Here is a 17,111-nt window from a genome sequence, read left to right on the forward strand (position 1 = left end):
ATTACATCTAAAACCCACTAATGTAGAACTTCCTATATTAGCCAGCAGATGGCACACTTTACTGCTAGGAAACAATTTTGCAGTCAATGTAGATCTGAAAATTACAATTCACATCCAGTAAAATTTCCTGTTTATAAAAGTCTCTTATGAAAACTGGAAACAAAATTCTCTATGGACTTCTCCCTGGCAATTAAATTTCTATTATAAATTTAATAACCCTATTAAGTTTCTGATGTCTTCTAGTAAGTCTTGTTCTAAAGGTGTTACTATGAATATTATTTGATTGTTCACTCAGGTACTGACAATCTGGTACCGACAATCTGCTAGATATAATTAAATATATGATGTGTATGTTTTCAACTATGGGTACAGAAATTAGAATAATCATAATCCATACTTTGCAACACTATCATCATTAGTCTTTGCATAGCGTACTTTTACCATACTCGTTGATTAATTAGCTGAATAATAAGGTAAATTACAGTTCCTTTTTATGTTTGAAAAATAAAAATTTCTTTTCATCAGATTATTGGTTGTCATGTACAGTCAACTGTTGCATCAGTCACTAAAATCCATTTCATGGGCTGCATTCCTTAGAGCAGCTGTTGGTGTCTCAGCTGTGGACACACCTGCAAGCCTATGTAGAAAATGGTGGCAAGGACAACAGTCACCTTAGGGGAGACACAGTAAGAGAATACAGCTGATGGATGATCTGATCTGGACTAGTACTAAAAACCATTCAAACTGCACTCAGAGACAAATTGATGAGAAGCAGGGTGTGTGACCAAAGCATAAATCTATCTACTTTGCTTTAAATATATTTTTAGAAAATTCATTTTATAATGCTTTGTCTTTTGGGAGGCAGAATTACAGAGAGAAAGAGATCTTCCATCCACTGGTTCACGCCCCAAAATGGTCATAACAGCTAGGTCTGGGCCACATGAGCGGGGCTGGAAGTGGAACAGCTGGGTCTTGAATCTGCACACTGATATGGGATGCTGGCTTTGCAAATGGCAGTGTAACTTGCTGCACCACCATGTGGACCCCTCTGTAATGCTTTAAAAGTCCCAAAGGATTGTAAAGGAAGCAGAGATAAGCCCTCATTTTAAAGATTTATTCACTTGAAAAGGAGGGAAATAGAGATCTTCCTTCTGCTGGATCACTCCCCAAGTGGCCACGACAGTAGGGGCTGGACCAGGTTGAAGCCAAAAGGGGCCAGGAACTCCGTATGGGTCTCCCACTTGGATGATAAGTACTCAAGGACTTGAGCCATCATCTACTGTTTCCGGTGCATATTAACGTGCATCTGGACTGAAGGTGGAGCAGCCAGAACTTGAAGTGCCACTCAGAAATGGGATGCAGCATCATGGTGGCTCCTGCCTCTGAAATATTCCTTTTATTGCCCCAGTTCCTGCTTCTTCCTCCCAATGTGCATTCTCCAGAATTGACTACTTAAGAATTTCTTGCTATTTCTTCTGTTTTTTTTTATTTGTTTTTCAAAATAATAGTGGTTTCTTTTTTCAGATTTCAATGTTGACATAAACTATGGGAAGCCTACTATTGTAAAACTAGATTTAACTCTCTTGCACTTCTAAAACACACACATACACACACACACACAGAATTCTACTTCTCTCAATAGTAGGTCTATATTTTATTTATAGTTACAGTTGTTATAATGTATTGGTTTCTTCAATTATATATTGATTTCACATTACTCATTACTTTTTATTCATTTCAATTACACATGTTGACTTCACTTACTTTATTGTTTAAATTTCAGCTTTCCCTAGAATTACTAGCGGTGAAGTTTGTTTTGCTTTGCTTTTCAAAATGATCTGTTTAGTGTTCTATTACCTTTATCTGGGACTCTGTCCAGCTTTCTTCTTGGAGACATCCTTGTTGGAGGTCTGCTACAGCACGTGCTTCAGCTGCCAGACATAGAGGGCCACCAGATCTTGGACTTGTAACCTTCAGATAAGAGCCAAAATAAACCTTCTTACTTCCAAAGAAGCTCTGCTTGGGCATTTTAGCTGTAGTAATGAAAATCTGACTAAAACTAAAAGATTGCACTTTAGGATCACAAAAAAGGCAAAGATGCCCACTCTCACTGCTTCCTTCTACAGAGCATTGGAAGTCTTAGCTACAGTCATCTGATCAGAAACGTAAGTAAAATACCTCCAAATAGGGAAATAAGTGAAAAAAAGCTGTGGGATATTATTTTTGGTTAGTGGGGCCAATGGTTTATCAATTTTATTTACTCTTTCAAAACATCAGCTCTTCCTTTCACTAATCTTTTGCATGTTTTTAATTTCGGTTTTGGGGCCAGCGCCATGGTGCAGTAGGTTAATCTTCCACCTGTGGTGCCGGCATCCCATATGGTTGCTGGTTCAGGTCCTGGCTGCTCCACTTCCAATCCAGCTCTCTACTATGGCCTGGGAAAGCAGCAGAAGAAGGCCCAAGTCCTTGGGTGCCTGCACCTGCTTGTGACACCAGGAAGAAGTTCCTGGCTCCCGGCTTTTGATTGGTGCAGTTCCGGCCTTGAGGCCATTTGGGGAGTGAACCATTGGATGGAGGACTTCTCTCTCTGTCTCTCCCTTCCTCTGCCTCTCTGTAACTCTGCCTTTCAAATAAGTAAATAAATCTTTAATTTCAATTTTGTTTATTTCTTTTCTAATTTTCATTTTTTCCTTCTTCCAATTTTTTTTCTAGATTTTGAGATTCATTGTTAGATCATTTACCTGATGAATTTCCAGTTTCTTGATGTAGATACTAACTAATTGCTAAAAATTTCCTCTTGACACTGCCTTTGCTATATCCAAGGAGTAGTTAATATGTTGTGTTGTCATCTTCAATCATTTCTGGAAATTTTCTGATTTCCCTTTGATTTCTTCTATCCTGCTCATTAAGGAACATGTTTGTGTATTTTCTAGGTTTTCTTGTGTTGTTAATTCCCAGTTTCATGCCACTGTGGTCAGAAAAGCTACATGGTACAATTTCATTTTCGTTTAATTTGTTGAGACTTGTTTTATGGCCTAGCATATGGTCTATCCTAGACAATGTTCCACACACTGATGAAAAGAACATATATTATGCAGCTATGGGATATAACAGTCTGTACATATCTACCAGGTCCACTTGGTCTGTAATGTAGATTAGCTCTGTTGTTTCTTTTTAGATATTTTGTCTGGTCCGTCTTTCCACTGATGTAAGTGGGATGTTAAAATCCTTCAGTATTATTGTATTGGAGCCTATGTCTCCCTTTAGATCCAGTAACATTTGGTTTAAGTAGCAGGATGCCCTAGCATTAGATGCTTATACATTAACTATAGTCCCATCTTTCTGTTGAACTGATTATTTAATTATTACATAATGCCTTTCTTTGTCTCTTAACAGATTTTGCTTTAAAGTCTATTTTGTCTGATATTATAATAGCTATTCCTGCTCATTTTTCATGTCTGTTTGCATGGAAGATCTTTTTCCATTCTTTGACTTTCAGCTTGGGTGTATCTTTGTTGCTGAGGTGTGTTTCCTGTAGGCAGCATACAGATAGGTATATATGCATTTCTTGGTATGTATACTGTAATTCAATATAATGTTAAAAATATTTTAAGCCAAAGGGTGAAATCTTCATGGCATTAGATTTGGCAATGGTTTCTCGAATATGACACCAAAAACACAGACCACAAAAGCAAAAATGGACAGATACTTCATAAATCTCAACAACTTCTGCATAGCAAAGGGAAAACTTAAAAAATGGAGCAGGCATTTGACACAGCAGTTAAGGTGCCACTTGGAACAGCCACAATTCATATCAGAGTGCATAGGTCAAGTCCTGACTCCACTTCTGATTCCAGTTGCCTGCTCATGGATGCCCTGGGAAGCAGCAAATGATGGCTCCAGTTCTTAGTTCCCTGACATTCTCATGGGAGTGTAATGGAATCAATGGAGTGGAAAGCGATTAAGATCTCAGCTAATTATGATACAAGGGTAGAGATATTATGTACCCTTGAGGTAGGGCAATGTAGGTGTATTGCTGCTGTCTTTCTAGCTGAAAGTAAACAGTTTCTGGTCTTTGATAACAGATATCAAAAATACTTGGTTTTTTTTAACCAGGCTTAAAACAAGGTTGAGTCATTTTCTTTAGTGGAGTTGCTTAAAAGGAAGTAAATATAAGAAAATAATGTATTAGATGAAACCACATAAAAAGTTTCCAGACTTTACTACATCGATTTCCTTGCCACAGGATTTAAAATGTTAACAGTAAAATGTACATAATTACAAACTGTTGCCGTGAAGATAAGAAATACTATTTGTGATATACCAGGCACAATTAGTGCATAGCATAACATGTTCAGTGAATAGTCAGAATTGCGTTTTTTATTCTTTCATTTTCTTTATTATTTTTTGAGCATAAAGTGGTGGTTGCAATAAAGCAGTCACAAACCAAGTTGTACTATTCATGTAAATGTTAGTTTCAATTTAACGATGAACTCAGAGATGGTTTTATTGCTCATCTCCTGGTATTCCACAAAACCTTCCATGAAAGAATGTGAATTTCTGGTCTGTGTGTATAGGAAGGCCGAACAGCTGCTTCAGTTTGTCCCATTGCTTGATCAGTGCCTGGGAAGAGATATGGAAGAGATCATCATCTCAACCCAACCATTTTTGTTGTGAGCAACTATAGGGGAAGTTTTGATAAATGAGAAATTAAAGCTCATCATGAGACTGTAATCAACTGGACATTTCATTAATGCGTGTATTTGAAGTGGCACAAGAGTCAGAAAGAAAGAAATTCCTTAATCTTATCCTCAACTGTTGTAAATTTAATTTTAATTTTTTTTTACTTCCTTGTAGATTCCTTTTGCAATGAAAATGTCACCAGGTGCCTCTCAAATTCTTGCCCAAACAATTCTACCTGCAAGAGTTTTCCACAAGACAGTTGCCCTTGTTCAGATGTAACCGACAGTTTGGACAAAGACTGTGACGATGTGAAAGATCCTTGCTCCTCCAATCCCTGTCAAGGAAGTGCCACTTGTCTCACCACCCCTGGAGGAAGAGGCTTCCTCTGCAGATGTCCTCCAGGGTACAGCGGGACAACCTGTGAAACTTCCACTGGTTCCTGTGGCGTGAGCTCCTGCCAAAATGGAGGTATTTGCCACCAGGGCCCTGTACAACCCACCTGCATCTGCCCTGCTGGATATGCCGGAAGATTCTGTGAAACAGATGAAGATGAGTGTGCCTCGAGCCCGTGCCACAATGGGGCAATGTGCCAGGATGGAGTTGATGGCTACTCCTGCTTCTGTGTGCCAGGATATCAAGGCAAGCACTGTGACTTGGAAGTGGATGAATGTGCCTCGGGGCCCTGCAAGAATGAAGCCATGTGCCTCAACGAGATTGGAAGATACGTGTGCATCTGCCCCCATGATTACTCCGGTAAGTGCTCACTCCTCAGTCCCAGATAATGTAATTAGCTTTCTCATCTTCAACGTGGTGAAGTAGAGGTGATATTTTTTGTACCATTCAATCGTTTATGAAAATGGCCAAGTTATTGACAGGAATCAATCACTTGATAGAAAATCACTTGATAGAAAACTTCCTGAGCTACTACAAAATCCATTGACTCCACTCTAAGTGATTGTCTACCATTGCTGTTTTAAGTGGGGTGCTACATGATTTGAAGCTTAGATTCTGGTTTCTTAAGGCTAAATCGTATTCCATTATTTTACATAGCACCTTTTTAAAATCCATTCACCTGCTGATGGATATTTACGTTGTTTCCATATCTTGTATATTGTGAATAGAGCTGTATTGAACATAGGAGTGCAAACATCTCTTCAGCATCCTGATTTCACTTCTATTGAGTATATACTCAGTACTGGCATTGCTGAATCATGTGGTAATTAGTCTTTTAAGGGGCCTCTATAGTGTTTTCTAAAATCACTATCTAACTAATGTTCCCACCAACAGTATGCAAGCGTTCCCCTTTCTCTATATCCTCAAAAATACTTGTAAGGTGATATCTCATTGTGGTTTTATTTTGCATAGCTCTGGTGCCTAGAGAGGTTGAGCAATTTTCTCATGTATTTCTTTGCTGTTTGTAGTCTATCATTTGAAACAACATGGATGAATCTAGAGGTCACTGTATTAAGTGAAAAAAGCCAGGCACAGTATAAGGTACACTTATGCATGTAAGTGTACTCTCACTTACATGTGGAGTCTAAAATAGTCAAGCTTGTAGAATTAGAGTAGAATGTTGATTACCAGATGCTATTGGGGGAGGGTGAATAAAGAAAAGGAGAACAGTGGCCAACAAGTGTAGAGTCACAGTAAGGAGAAATAGGTTCTGATGTTTTATTGCAAAACATGGGGGCTCTAGCTAATAGAAATGTATCATATATTTAAAAAGAACCATGAGAGAGGATTTCAAATATTTTCACTGCAAAAAAATGATAAATATTTGAGGTGATAGATATACTAATTAGCTTGACTTGTTCATTCTAACCTACACATGTACAGAAATATCACACTATGCCCTACAAATATATACAATTTTTATTTGTCAATTAAAAATAGAATAAAGCCTTAAAATACATTTAGCTTTAGTTTAGAGTTAATGAATTACTTGGAGACTAGCAGGCTTCCAGGACTGAAAATTTCAGGTTTCTGCATTGGAATATACTCCTTTCCTCCTACCTCAACTCTGCCTTCTAACACCCAAAGCCTGACATAGCACCGTACTTGGAAGGCAGTCTACCAACTGGTTTCCAGGACGAAAGTGCATGTGTGATCAGTGAAGGAATACCATGTCTAAAAGAGTATGGAAAATCAGATAAATCGTCACTTTATTAAGAAATAAGCCATCTCTTTCATTTCTTGACAAGAGAAAACAAGAATGCATCATATTTTTCTATTATTTATAAGTCAGTTCCTCGTGGAGGTCAAGTCTTTATGATGACCATCTCTCTTCATCTGCCTTACTTTTTGGACTTTCCATGTACTTGCAAGGGGGCAACTGACCCCATCCATGCTTTCTCACATTCATACTGCTCATCACTCTCCTGGTTTCCTGACTCCTATCACTGAGACGTCACTCACATTAATACCATTTTCCTTGTATCATTTGCCACTTTTGCAGTTGCCTGTGATATTTGGCTTTCAATTTGCCTTATCTCATCCCTTTCATACATACCTTTTTATTTTTTTCCCAAGTTTGTTATGAAATATAATTATATGGAAAGTACTCCTCTTCAAAATTTGCATGAGAATTTCTCAACATTATTTTGCTCATATAATACTAACATTATGGAATATTTTTAAAAATAGACATATATCTTTGTTGTTGTGTTAAATTTCTTCCCTTTTCCACATACCTCACCTATAACCAATCTTCAAAATCTGTTGTTTTGGCATCTAAGTTATCTTCCAAAATGAGTTAATTCATTCTGTTCTCAGTGCTTTGGCTCAGCACTTCCTCACCTTCTGTGTGTAACACCATGCTACCTCTCGAATTCTCCACTTCAGCCTTTACCTTCTCCAAGTTCTGAACACTGCCTTTGGAATAATATCTCTAAAACAGATCTGTGCCACAACCTTCTGAAGAACCTTGAGATCTCCCTACTACACAGAGTATAATTTTAGGTTTTCATTGAAAGGCCACCACAGTTTGTTTCTGACATTAGCCATATCTCTACACACCATCCCACCAAGGCATTCTATTTCCTCAAATCAATCATATTCATTTTAAAAAGTTATTTATTTGTTTTCATTTTATTTGGAAGGAGAGAGAGAGAGAGAGAGAGAGAGAGAGAGAGAGAGAGAGAGAAATATCTTCCATCTGCTTGTTCTGTTCCTAAATGCCCAGAATACCCAGGGCTGGGACAGAGTGAAGCCAGGAGATTGGAATTCAATCCACCTCTCCAATGTGGGTGGATTGAAATACCTCAGCCATCATCTGTCGCCTCCCCGAGTACACACTGAATTAGAAGCATAGCCAGGACTTCAATCAGGCATTCTGATGTAGATGCAAATGTCCCGGTCAGTTACGGTCAGTTACTTAACCACTGTGCCAAGCAGCTGCCCTATATGCCAAATGCCCACCCCAACTTTATTTTTATTCAAGGATTTCCTTCCCCTTTACAATGTTCGCTCTACGAAGCTGTCCTCTGCTTCCATGTCCTAGTTCAAGTATCACCTAACTTAAGAAGCATGTCCAGGCTCCTTTTCAGCTGTAATAATACTTTCACATTGCTGCAGTAATTATACACACTAAGTCCAAGCTAGTTGCAGTTTATTGAAGGACTTCTTATATCCTGTTTTTGTCTCCCCTGATTAAAATATTAGTTTCTGAAATACAGATATCCTCCCTTGTTTGTATTCTTTAATTTTTCAATATGCTTTTGATGTCAGTTATGTGCCCATGTGCTACGAGGAGATACTCTTCCTCAAAGAGCCCCACTCAATGTTTGTGAACAATGGTTGCTTAATAAATTATTACTAGGTTGTTCCAATTTTAAAACTTTTTTATGCATTTCTGGGCACATTGCCTGGTAATGATACTGAGGAAGCTGGGCATTAAGCTATTTTAATTTACCTTTTTTATTGCTCTGTTTACTTTTTGATGGGAGAATGCTTATTAAATGAAAATTATCTTATCAAGTACTATTTAATTACCAACACTATTCTAACCATTATGGGGAATACTAAAAGGAGTTTAGAAAACAATATTCATATATAGAAAGCTCCTGGTTTAAGTGCCATACTATTGCTCTCCATTTTCTTCAGGGTTGCAACAATTGAATTTCCAATAAATATATTTTTGATTTAAATTTTAGAAATAAGTTTCTATGGGACTGGTTTTGGATTGTTATTGATTATAATGGCCACATTTAAAATCCATCATAGTTCAGTAAGAGTATTTCCTATTTTCTGTTGCATTTTCAATGTTATAAATAATTATTAAAATGAATAGATGTGAGAACAAATTTATGTTTCAGCCATTTTAACTAAAGTATTCTTCTGAAGTAGTCCTTTAAGTGCAAACACGCAGCTTGGAAAATAGTTTATAGTGTGTGCATTTTCTTTATATTTTAATTTAGCTGAATTATAATGAGTCCTTTCAGTGGTCTAAATGTAGGCATACAGGACAGCAAGGTATAATCCAAATGAGAAATATAGTAAAATACCATCATAAGGCATTTCACTCTACAATGAATTTATTTGTACCGTGGGTTATATCATATCTCTCCTGGGCCCAGTGATGGTGGCCCTTTCTCACTATTACACTCCATATCCACGATGAGCATGCCTTCCTTGTTATCGTGGTATTGTTCCCTATTTGACTATATTCTTCCCTTGTTTTCTAAGAAATCAGCTTAATTTTATTATTTAGGTTTTCGGTTGACATATATGACACTCACTTGCAAATAGAATTTAGATGAGAGACTCATAAAGCAGTAAGAATCAGGTCTGTTATTAGCTTGGTGGGCTTGCTCAGGTACAAAGGTGCAATTGTAGGCTTGCTCACCTGACCTCTGCGTTGTGGTAGCTCATCCGTGGTTCTCAGCCCTGACTACTCATTAGCAGAGAGAGGTGACGATTCCAGTTTCTAGCTAGGACTGGGACTCAGACATTAAGTGCATGTGAGATTAATTTGGAAACTTTTCATGTACTGCACCATCATTTAAACATACAAGGAGGTTTGCCTACTGCCTTGCTATCCCAGGATTACTAGTGTTTGTGGCAGCTCATGTCAATTAATAAGAACCCCAAAGAAGGTCTACGGGACCAAGGGAAAAGTCGACACTGAGAGGGGGAGAAAAACACCCTCGGCAATCAGCTTGGATGTACCGGAGAGCCCCTACTCAGTCTCGCCTCCGGCTGAACCCTGGAAACTGGATTGCAATGACCTAGCTGTTGGGTGCTCTGTCCGGATTCAGAGCGATCATAAAGAACTTGGCTTACGGGAAAAAGCCCACGTTCCTCTGAGCAGATCAGCAAGAAACGGTGATAAATTGAAAAAGACATGCAGATAGGAGGGGAAAAAGAACTGCAGCCCACGGACGGCACCATGTGAATTCTCCTCTGTGCACTTCACTGTGCATCAGGAGCGGTGATTCATGAACTGCAGAGATGAGCTCAGAGGGAGCCGCTGGACCGCCCTGAGCATGGGCTGTGCGTCAGCGAAGCACCCGCTGAAGCCGAGAGCCAGTGGCCGTACTTCTTAGTGACAACGTGACCAGCTCTGAGCACGTGACTGCTTTCCATTCAAGCTGATGAGATGAATCCTTGTGTAATCGAGGTCTTCCTTAAATGAGTTAGATTGATCAATGTACATTTTCCATATTAAGATGCCCGTAAGATTAGAAAGACAGGCCTGTAAGAAGATAGTGAAAGGCCACTTGGTGAATGACAAAGCAAATCCGTGTGGGAAGTTATCTTATTTCCTCTATTACAAATGAATCTTTGGTACCAAACTAATCTTTTTAAAAATATGAAAAAAAACAAGATTAAATTTAATTTTAATGTACATCTCTATTTCAGAAATAAAATATATTAAAAATAAATTCATAGTCAAGAAAATGTATTAGTTCATGGAGACTAGTGCATGGAGGCCAGTTAGTACATGAATGTTAGTTATAAGGCCATTGCAAATATTCAGGGTGTAAGACATTAGGACCTGCCTGGCCTGGGAGAGTGAACTTGGCCATGAAGAGTCACTAGGAAGCAAATTCACTGAACATTGATCAAGGCCAGGATATTTTCTAACTTGTTTTATTCTAGGAAAACTTGAAATCTCTAATATGAAAAAAGATTCATTAAAAATTGAATTGCCACTTCTAACTTAATAAACTTATGGCATAGGTCACAATGCCTCTTCAACTTTAGTATCATCGGACTCACATGGGTAGCTTCTTATTAAAACACAGTTTGATTCAGTGGATCTGAGGTGGGATCCAAGAGCGTTAATTTGGAACAAGTTTCCATGCGATGCCTGTGCTGCTGGGTCCCGGGCCATACTTTGAGAAGCCACAGGGGACAGTTATCTGGATTTGCTTGCAATACCCTTGGCTCTTATTCTTGAGAACCTGAGACAAGAAAGACAATTCAATAAAAGGTAGGCTTTTACATAAAGCACTCACTGCTAGTAACTGTCCTATATATGTGGTGCTATGGTTGGAATATTTGCCCCTCCAAAATACACGTATTAGTAACTTAATCGCCAGTTCCACAGTTTTGGGAGGTGTCTATTGGCAGGCATTTAAGTTGGATTAATGCCATAATAAAAGGGCTTTCTGTAGAGGGTTAACCCCCTTCCATTCTTCTGCCTTGTGAAGAACGGCTTCCCCTCTGGAGGATGCAGTATGCGAGGTACCACCTTTAGTGCAGGAACCAGGCCCTAAACAGACACCAAAACCAGCACACTGATCTCCATTTTTCCAACCTTCAGGGAAACAAAGTTCTAGTTTCATAAATTACCCAACCTTAGATATTCTGTTACAACAGCACAAATGAACTAAGACTCATGATATGGATAAAAATTATTTATTGAATTTGTTATCATTAATTTGTTCAACACATATATATTAAGTGCCTGTAATGGATCAGGAATTAGTCTATATTCTGCAAATACAGGAGTAAAGAATAGTAATGAAAAAGAGGGAAGAGATAGATGTGTATAATGTTAAGTAAGCAATAGAAAACATAATAGGTGGTGATAACTGAGGTAAAGGAAAGTAAAACAAAAAGGGGACTCAGAGATTGAATTTCAGATAGAATGACCAGAGAAGGCTTCATTATGAATAAAGTTAAGGAGGTGAGGAAGGAAGCAAAGCAAATGTGCTGTGGAATAACATTCCAGGCAGAGAAACAGTAGAAGCAAAGTCCCTGAGATAATGGAAACATTTACTTGTGGATAATTGGTTTCATGACTCCCTGTGGGTACCAGAATCTGTAAAAACTCAAATCCATTCTATAAAATTGGTATAATATTTGCGTATATCTATGGATATCTTTCATATACTTTAAATCACCTATAAAATACCTTTAATACCTAATACAATGTAAGTTCTATGTAAACACTTGATATACTCTGGGAATAATAAGAGTCTGTACAATATTTAATAGATATGCAACTTTTTCAAATATTGTTAATCTATAGTTGGTTTAATTCATGGATGTGGAACCATGGATATGGAGAGCTGACTGTGCTTGGAATGTTTAAAAAACAGCAGTAAAGTTGGTGTGACTGGAGCAAACCCACACAGAGGAGAGGTCAGAGAGACAGTAGAGGCAGACTGTGTGGGGAAACTCGGAGTCCTTTGCAAGGACTTTGGCTTTTACTCCAAGTGAGATGGTAACTTCTCGGAGACTTTTGAGCAGAAGACCGAAATGATTTCACCCATATTTTTGACAAGATCACTCTACTTGCTTCATCAAAGATACACTGAAGGGAATGATTAGGGAGGAATGATGGTGTTCAATGGAAATTAACACAATAACACAAATGGATTGTTTTGTACAGAGCAGAGTGAAATAAGTTTCAAATTTTAACAATAACACCTCCTCTGCTTAGGATTTTAGCGAGAAATGAACACTGTAGGTTCATGGATCATGCAAACAAAATGAAAACATGCCTGCCTCAGTCTGCTCTCTACTGCCCTCTGATGGCAATGTCTAGACTATTCAGAACAGCTCTTTAGAAAGCTTATAGCAAGAATGTGATCTTCCTTAGTATTTATACCAACCATGTTGTCATGCAATATCTTTCATACGCACGGCTGAAACTAATCCCACCTGCCTTAAGTAACTTATGGTTAGTCATTTAAAATTTCCTATCATGACTTCTACTATTTTATACTTTTCTTGAGCCTTCTTCAATAGCCCCCATTCATTCTGATGCTTAAATCTAGGAGGTATGATGTTTCTAACTGACACTGTCATTATAACAGAATGTTTGTGAAAACCATAATTTGAGTATTAGAAAATGTAAAGATTTAAATCTAGACTTGATATTCTTTCTTCTAATATGTTTTGTTCAACTAAATCACTTTGGTGGTATCTATTACAAATCATGGATAATTTAATGGTAATGAAGGGTAATTTGTGGAAAACAAAGCTATTATGTATTATGAAATATAATCTTATTTCATCAGAAATATTATAATTATTTTATAAAAGGAAAATGTGTTTCTACCTGCTCTTAATTATGAAGTTGTTTTTGTGGTGTCATACAAAGAACATTAAACCCTTACTCAAGCTTTTTTTCAGAACCAGAGTCATTTGAAATAGTTTTTATGAAGATGTGAAGTTTCTGGCTTTGGAGAAACATTTGTTTAATAAATGTATAAGGTATCAAATGTTATTCATTCATTAAATATTTATACAGGCAATGCACTGGTCACTGTGCTGAGCCTTGGAGATGCACAGATGACTAAGACAAAATTTATGCTGACAAAGCATTCATGTTTATTCAGGGAGCAGATATGTAAACAGAAATTACAGTCTGTGAATAGAGTATTGAGGAAGCACAAAGGAAGGACCCAGTAGTGTGGCATGGAATCAGGAAATGCCTTCCAGAAAAAATGGCCTGTTCTTAGAGCAAAATTCACCTCTTTCAGGATGTGAAACTGGAACTCTTATCCACTGACTACATTTATTATTCTTAGTGGAATAATAACGGCATGTTGAATACCATGGCAGAAGGGCTGCAGCGGTGTCATGAAAGGCATGGCTACAGTGTGAATGTGTCTTCCCAAATCCTTATGTTGAAATCCTAACCCTGAGGTGATGGCATTAGGAAGTGAGTCTTTGAGAGTTGACTATGTCATTGGGGTGCAGTTCTGGAATTGGATTTGTGACCTTATAGAGAGATCCAAAATGGAGGCCTGGCCCCCTCTGCCACATGAGGACACCACAAGATGTGTGTGAGTGACTGCCGCTTCCCATTGTCCTGTCTCACTATCAATAGTGGGTGTGTGCAGATCTGAACGTGAAGACAAGGAACAGCAGAATACCTAGTAATATGAAGACTGGATGTAGTGGAAACATTATGGAATTTAAGGCGCAAAACAGGGTTCCTGTCCCAGCTTTGGAGTGTTCTAGTAATGTGGTTTTGATGAATAACAATAGTTCTGAGCTTCTATTTCCACACTCTAACATAAGCACGATTATATGACCAACCTCTTGGTCATGGTCAAGCTCAAGAAATAATTTAGTGAAAATTTTTCATAAACTCCTTAAGCTATGAAAGTGCTCATTGTCAGTATTACTGACAGGTTCAGTAGGACTTTGTTATCTCAACGTGACTATAATTTCTATAAATACTAAATTAATTTTCTTGGCAAATAATCTTCAGTTACTGTTTTTGGAAGAATAAACATAGACCTTTTCTTCATAAAACATTACCTTGAAATTAAGTAGCTTCTAATGAGCCACTAGTTGGAGTAAATCACAAACTGGCTTTATATTAAAAAGTAGTATTTTACAACCCTAAAGAAAAATGAATATTAAAAAATGTTTATGAAAAAGGACCACTGAAGCACATAGTAGCATATCACATTTGAACAATAGATTCCTATGGAAATAACAAGTGTTTTTTTCCTGTACCAAATACTTTTGGTGTAGCAGATACTCTTACAAGCACTTTAAAAGATATTTAATTATAATAATAATGATGATCCTATGAGGTAGTTACAATCATTGTTCTCATTTTACAGAGAAGGAGGTTGAAATAGGGAATGGTTAAGAAACTTCTTCAAAGTCACATCGCTAATCTAGGTGGCTATGCTATGTTCTCAATCCAAAATGTTTGGCCCGGGAATTTGAGTTTTAGCCATTCTATGTGCTGCCTTTCTAAACTAATTATTTAAAAATAATGCAAAACATTGACCAGTGCATTGTAGGATTCCAATGAAAGTACATTTAACAACAACTTTGTTCTAAAAATGACTTAATTATTTCTACAGACTCAAAAGCAACAAGCTGTGTGTGCAACAATTCTTTATAAGTAACAGCTGTTCTGCTTTGTGCACCTTCCCACAAACATACCTAATATTAATATTGATTACAATTAGCAGGAAAATTATTTTGGGTAATCTAACACTTGACAAGTGCTTTGGTAAATAAAGCATTACCAAATAGCTAAAATATTAACACTTTGCTGAAACGTATCTGTTGTTCTGTGCTTTTTTTAAAAGGTGTGAACTGTGAATTGGAGATTGATGAATGTTGGTCCCAGCCCTGTCTAAATGGTGCAACTTGTCGGGATGCTCTGGGTACTTATTTCTGTGACTGTGCCCCTGGATTCCAAGGAGACAGCTGTGAGCTCAACGTGGACGAGTGTGCCAGTCAGCCATGTCTCCATGGAGGACTATGTATGGATGGTGGAAACAGGTATGTCTTCTTCTATAATGGGGCAATTGGCTTAGAGGGAACTCACTGGCCAGAAACTAGGAAGGCACCTGAGAAAATCTCTGGGAAAATGAAATCAAAGGATATTTATTTTGGTGTGAAAAATTTCTGAAATCCATGTACCAGTTTTCCATATTATACATTTTCCGTGAACAAATATTGTATCATTTTGGCAAAATTAGAAATAGCAGATCTCCAGCCTAAATAATGAAAAGTTGAGACCCAAGTTTGGTGAATAGGGAAGAGGCTCACTGACCTCAACTACAGAGATTCCAGAAAAACAAAGAAAGACCACATTCCCAGGGGACTGACTGAGGGAAATATTGAGGGGAGAATGGTCAGAACAGAACAGAGATGCCATTGAGCAATGAAGAGAGAGAACAGACATGCAGCTAGTATGTCCCTACCCTGCCAGTGACTCCTGCATATTCAGGGCTGGTGCCCGACTGGCGAGCACCATCTTCCTGGTAAAGTGAGAGAAGATGCCACAGCCTTTGCAGCTGACAGCTTTCACTGAGGGAGAATTTCATGGTCCTCATGGGGGAACCAGCATGGAGCTGAGCAACTACTTTAATCTGTGAAGGGAGAGACCATACTGCTTCTCTCCTCTCCCCAAATCATAGCACCAGTCTGAATTCACTGAAGCCACCTTTGTCCTGACTTGGGGAATGGTAGGCAGCTCATGTCAGGGATGGGGTGGCTTGCAAGATGGAGAGAGAAATCCCTGCAGCCTGTGACTGTGAGAGTTCTGGCATAAGCCACAAAGCTGAGGAGTGAGTACACAAGTTGTGGCTGGGTTCCTGTGCCTGGTCTAACTACAGAAACTCAATTTCCTGCGCACTGAGAGTAGATCTCATGGAGAGTTTGGGGGACACATCACAGAGTGGGTCAGTGTTCTCTATGGTTCACATGCATGGGGTATGCAGGCACTGTGGACTACCTTTAGACTGTGAATCAGCTGGTTCACTTTGGCAGGGAGAAGGGCTGGGATTATGAACACATAGCCCTTCTATTTACTGACTATAGCCAGAGGTGCTATGCTCATACTACTTGGATGTCACTCCAGACACTTGGCCTACCCACAAATGATGACTAGAGGTCCCTGTCCCTACATAGCACACACCCCTGGAAATCCAGTATAAGTCTCAGGCACTCTATTGATCCAGAGAGGCACATTTCCAAGAATAAAACCTTCAATCCATAATAATAGTAAAAACAATTCTCCCAGAGGATATAACAAGTAATCTCCAGACGTATAAGTAGCAATGTAGAAATATAAGAAACATGGTCAAGGAAGGCAATATGACTGTCCAAAAAGAATGCATAATACGTTAATATTGGACTTTGAAGAAGGGGAGAGTGATGAGATGTTTGAAAAGGAATTCAAATGAATGATTGTAAGGTTACTCAAAAACACAGAGAAACAGGTACATGAAATAAAGAACTCTATACATGACATAGATGAGAAAGTCTGCAAAGATGGATACTGAAGAAAAATCAGACAGAAATATTAGAAATAAAGTATTCAATAAGTCAAATAAAAATGCAGTGGAAAGCATTAATAGCAGACTTGGTGAGTCAGAAAAAAGAATATCTGATCTAGAAGACTGGTCTTTTGAAATGTCTCAGTCTGACAATTAAAGAAGAATAAAATGGAAGGACCAAACAAAAATTTGGGGTCTATGGGATACTATCAAATG

The 17,111-nt window shown here is 38.2% G+C and overlaps 1 protein-coding gene across 6 annotated transcripts in view; it reads left to right on the forward strand.

Moving 5' to 3' along the window:
• CRB1 (crumbs cell polarity complex component 1) overlaps positions 1 to 17,111 on the forward strand; it is a 231,195-nt gene that overhangs the window by 72,667 nt on the left and 141,417 nt on the right. For all 6 annotated transcript variants that reach the window (XM_051820434.2, XM_070055059.1, XM_051820435.2 and 3 more), the window contains exons 2-3: positions 4,858 to 5,436; positions 15,198 to 15,393. In XM_051820434.2, the coding sequence (XP_051676394.2) occupies positions 4,858 to 5,436; positions 15,198 to 15,393 (775 nt within the window). The remainder of the gene's footprint in view (positions 1 to 4,857; positions 5,437 to 15,197; positions 15,394 to 17,111) is intronic.

This window comes from Oryctolagus cuniculus, chromosome 13, assembly GCF_964237555.1.
Source record: "Oryctolagus cuniculus chromosome 13, mOryCun1.1, whole genome shotgun sequence".
NCBI classification, from domain to species: domain Eukaryota; kingdom Metazoa; phylum Chordata; class Mammalia; order Lagomorpha; family Leporidae; genus Oryctolagus; species Oryctolagus cuniculus.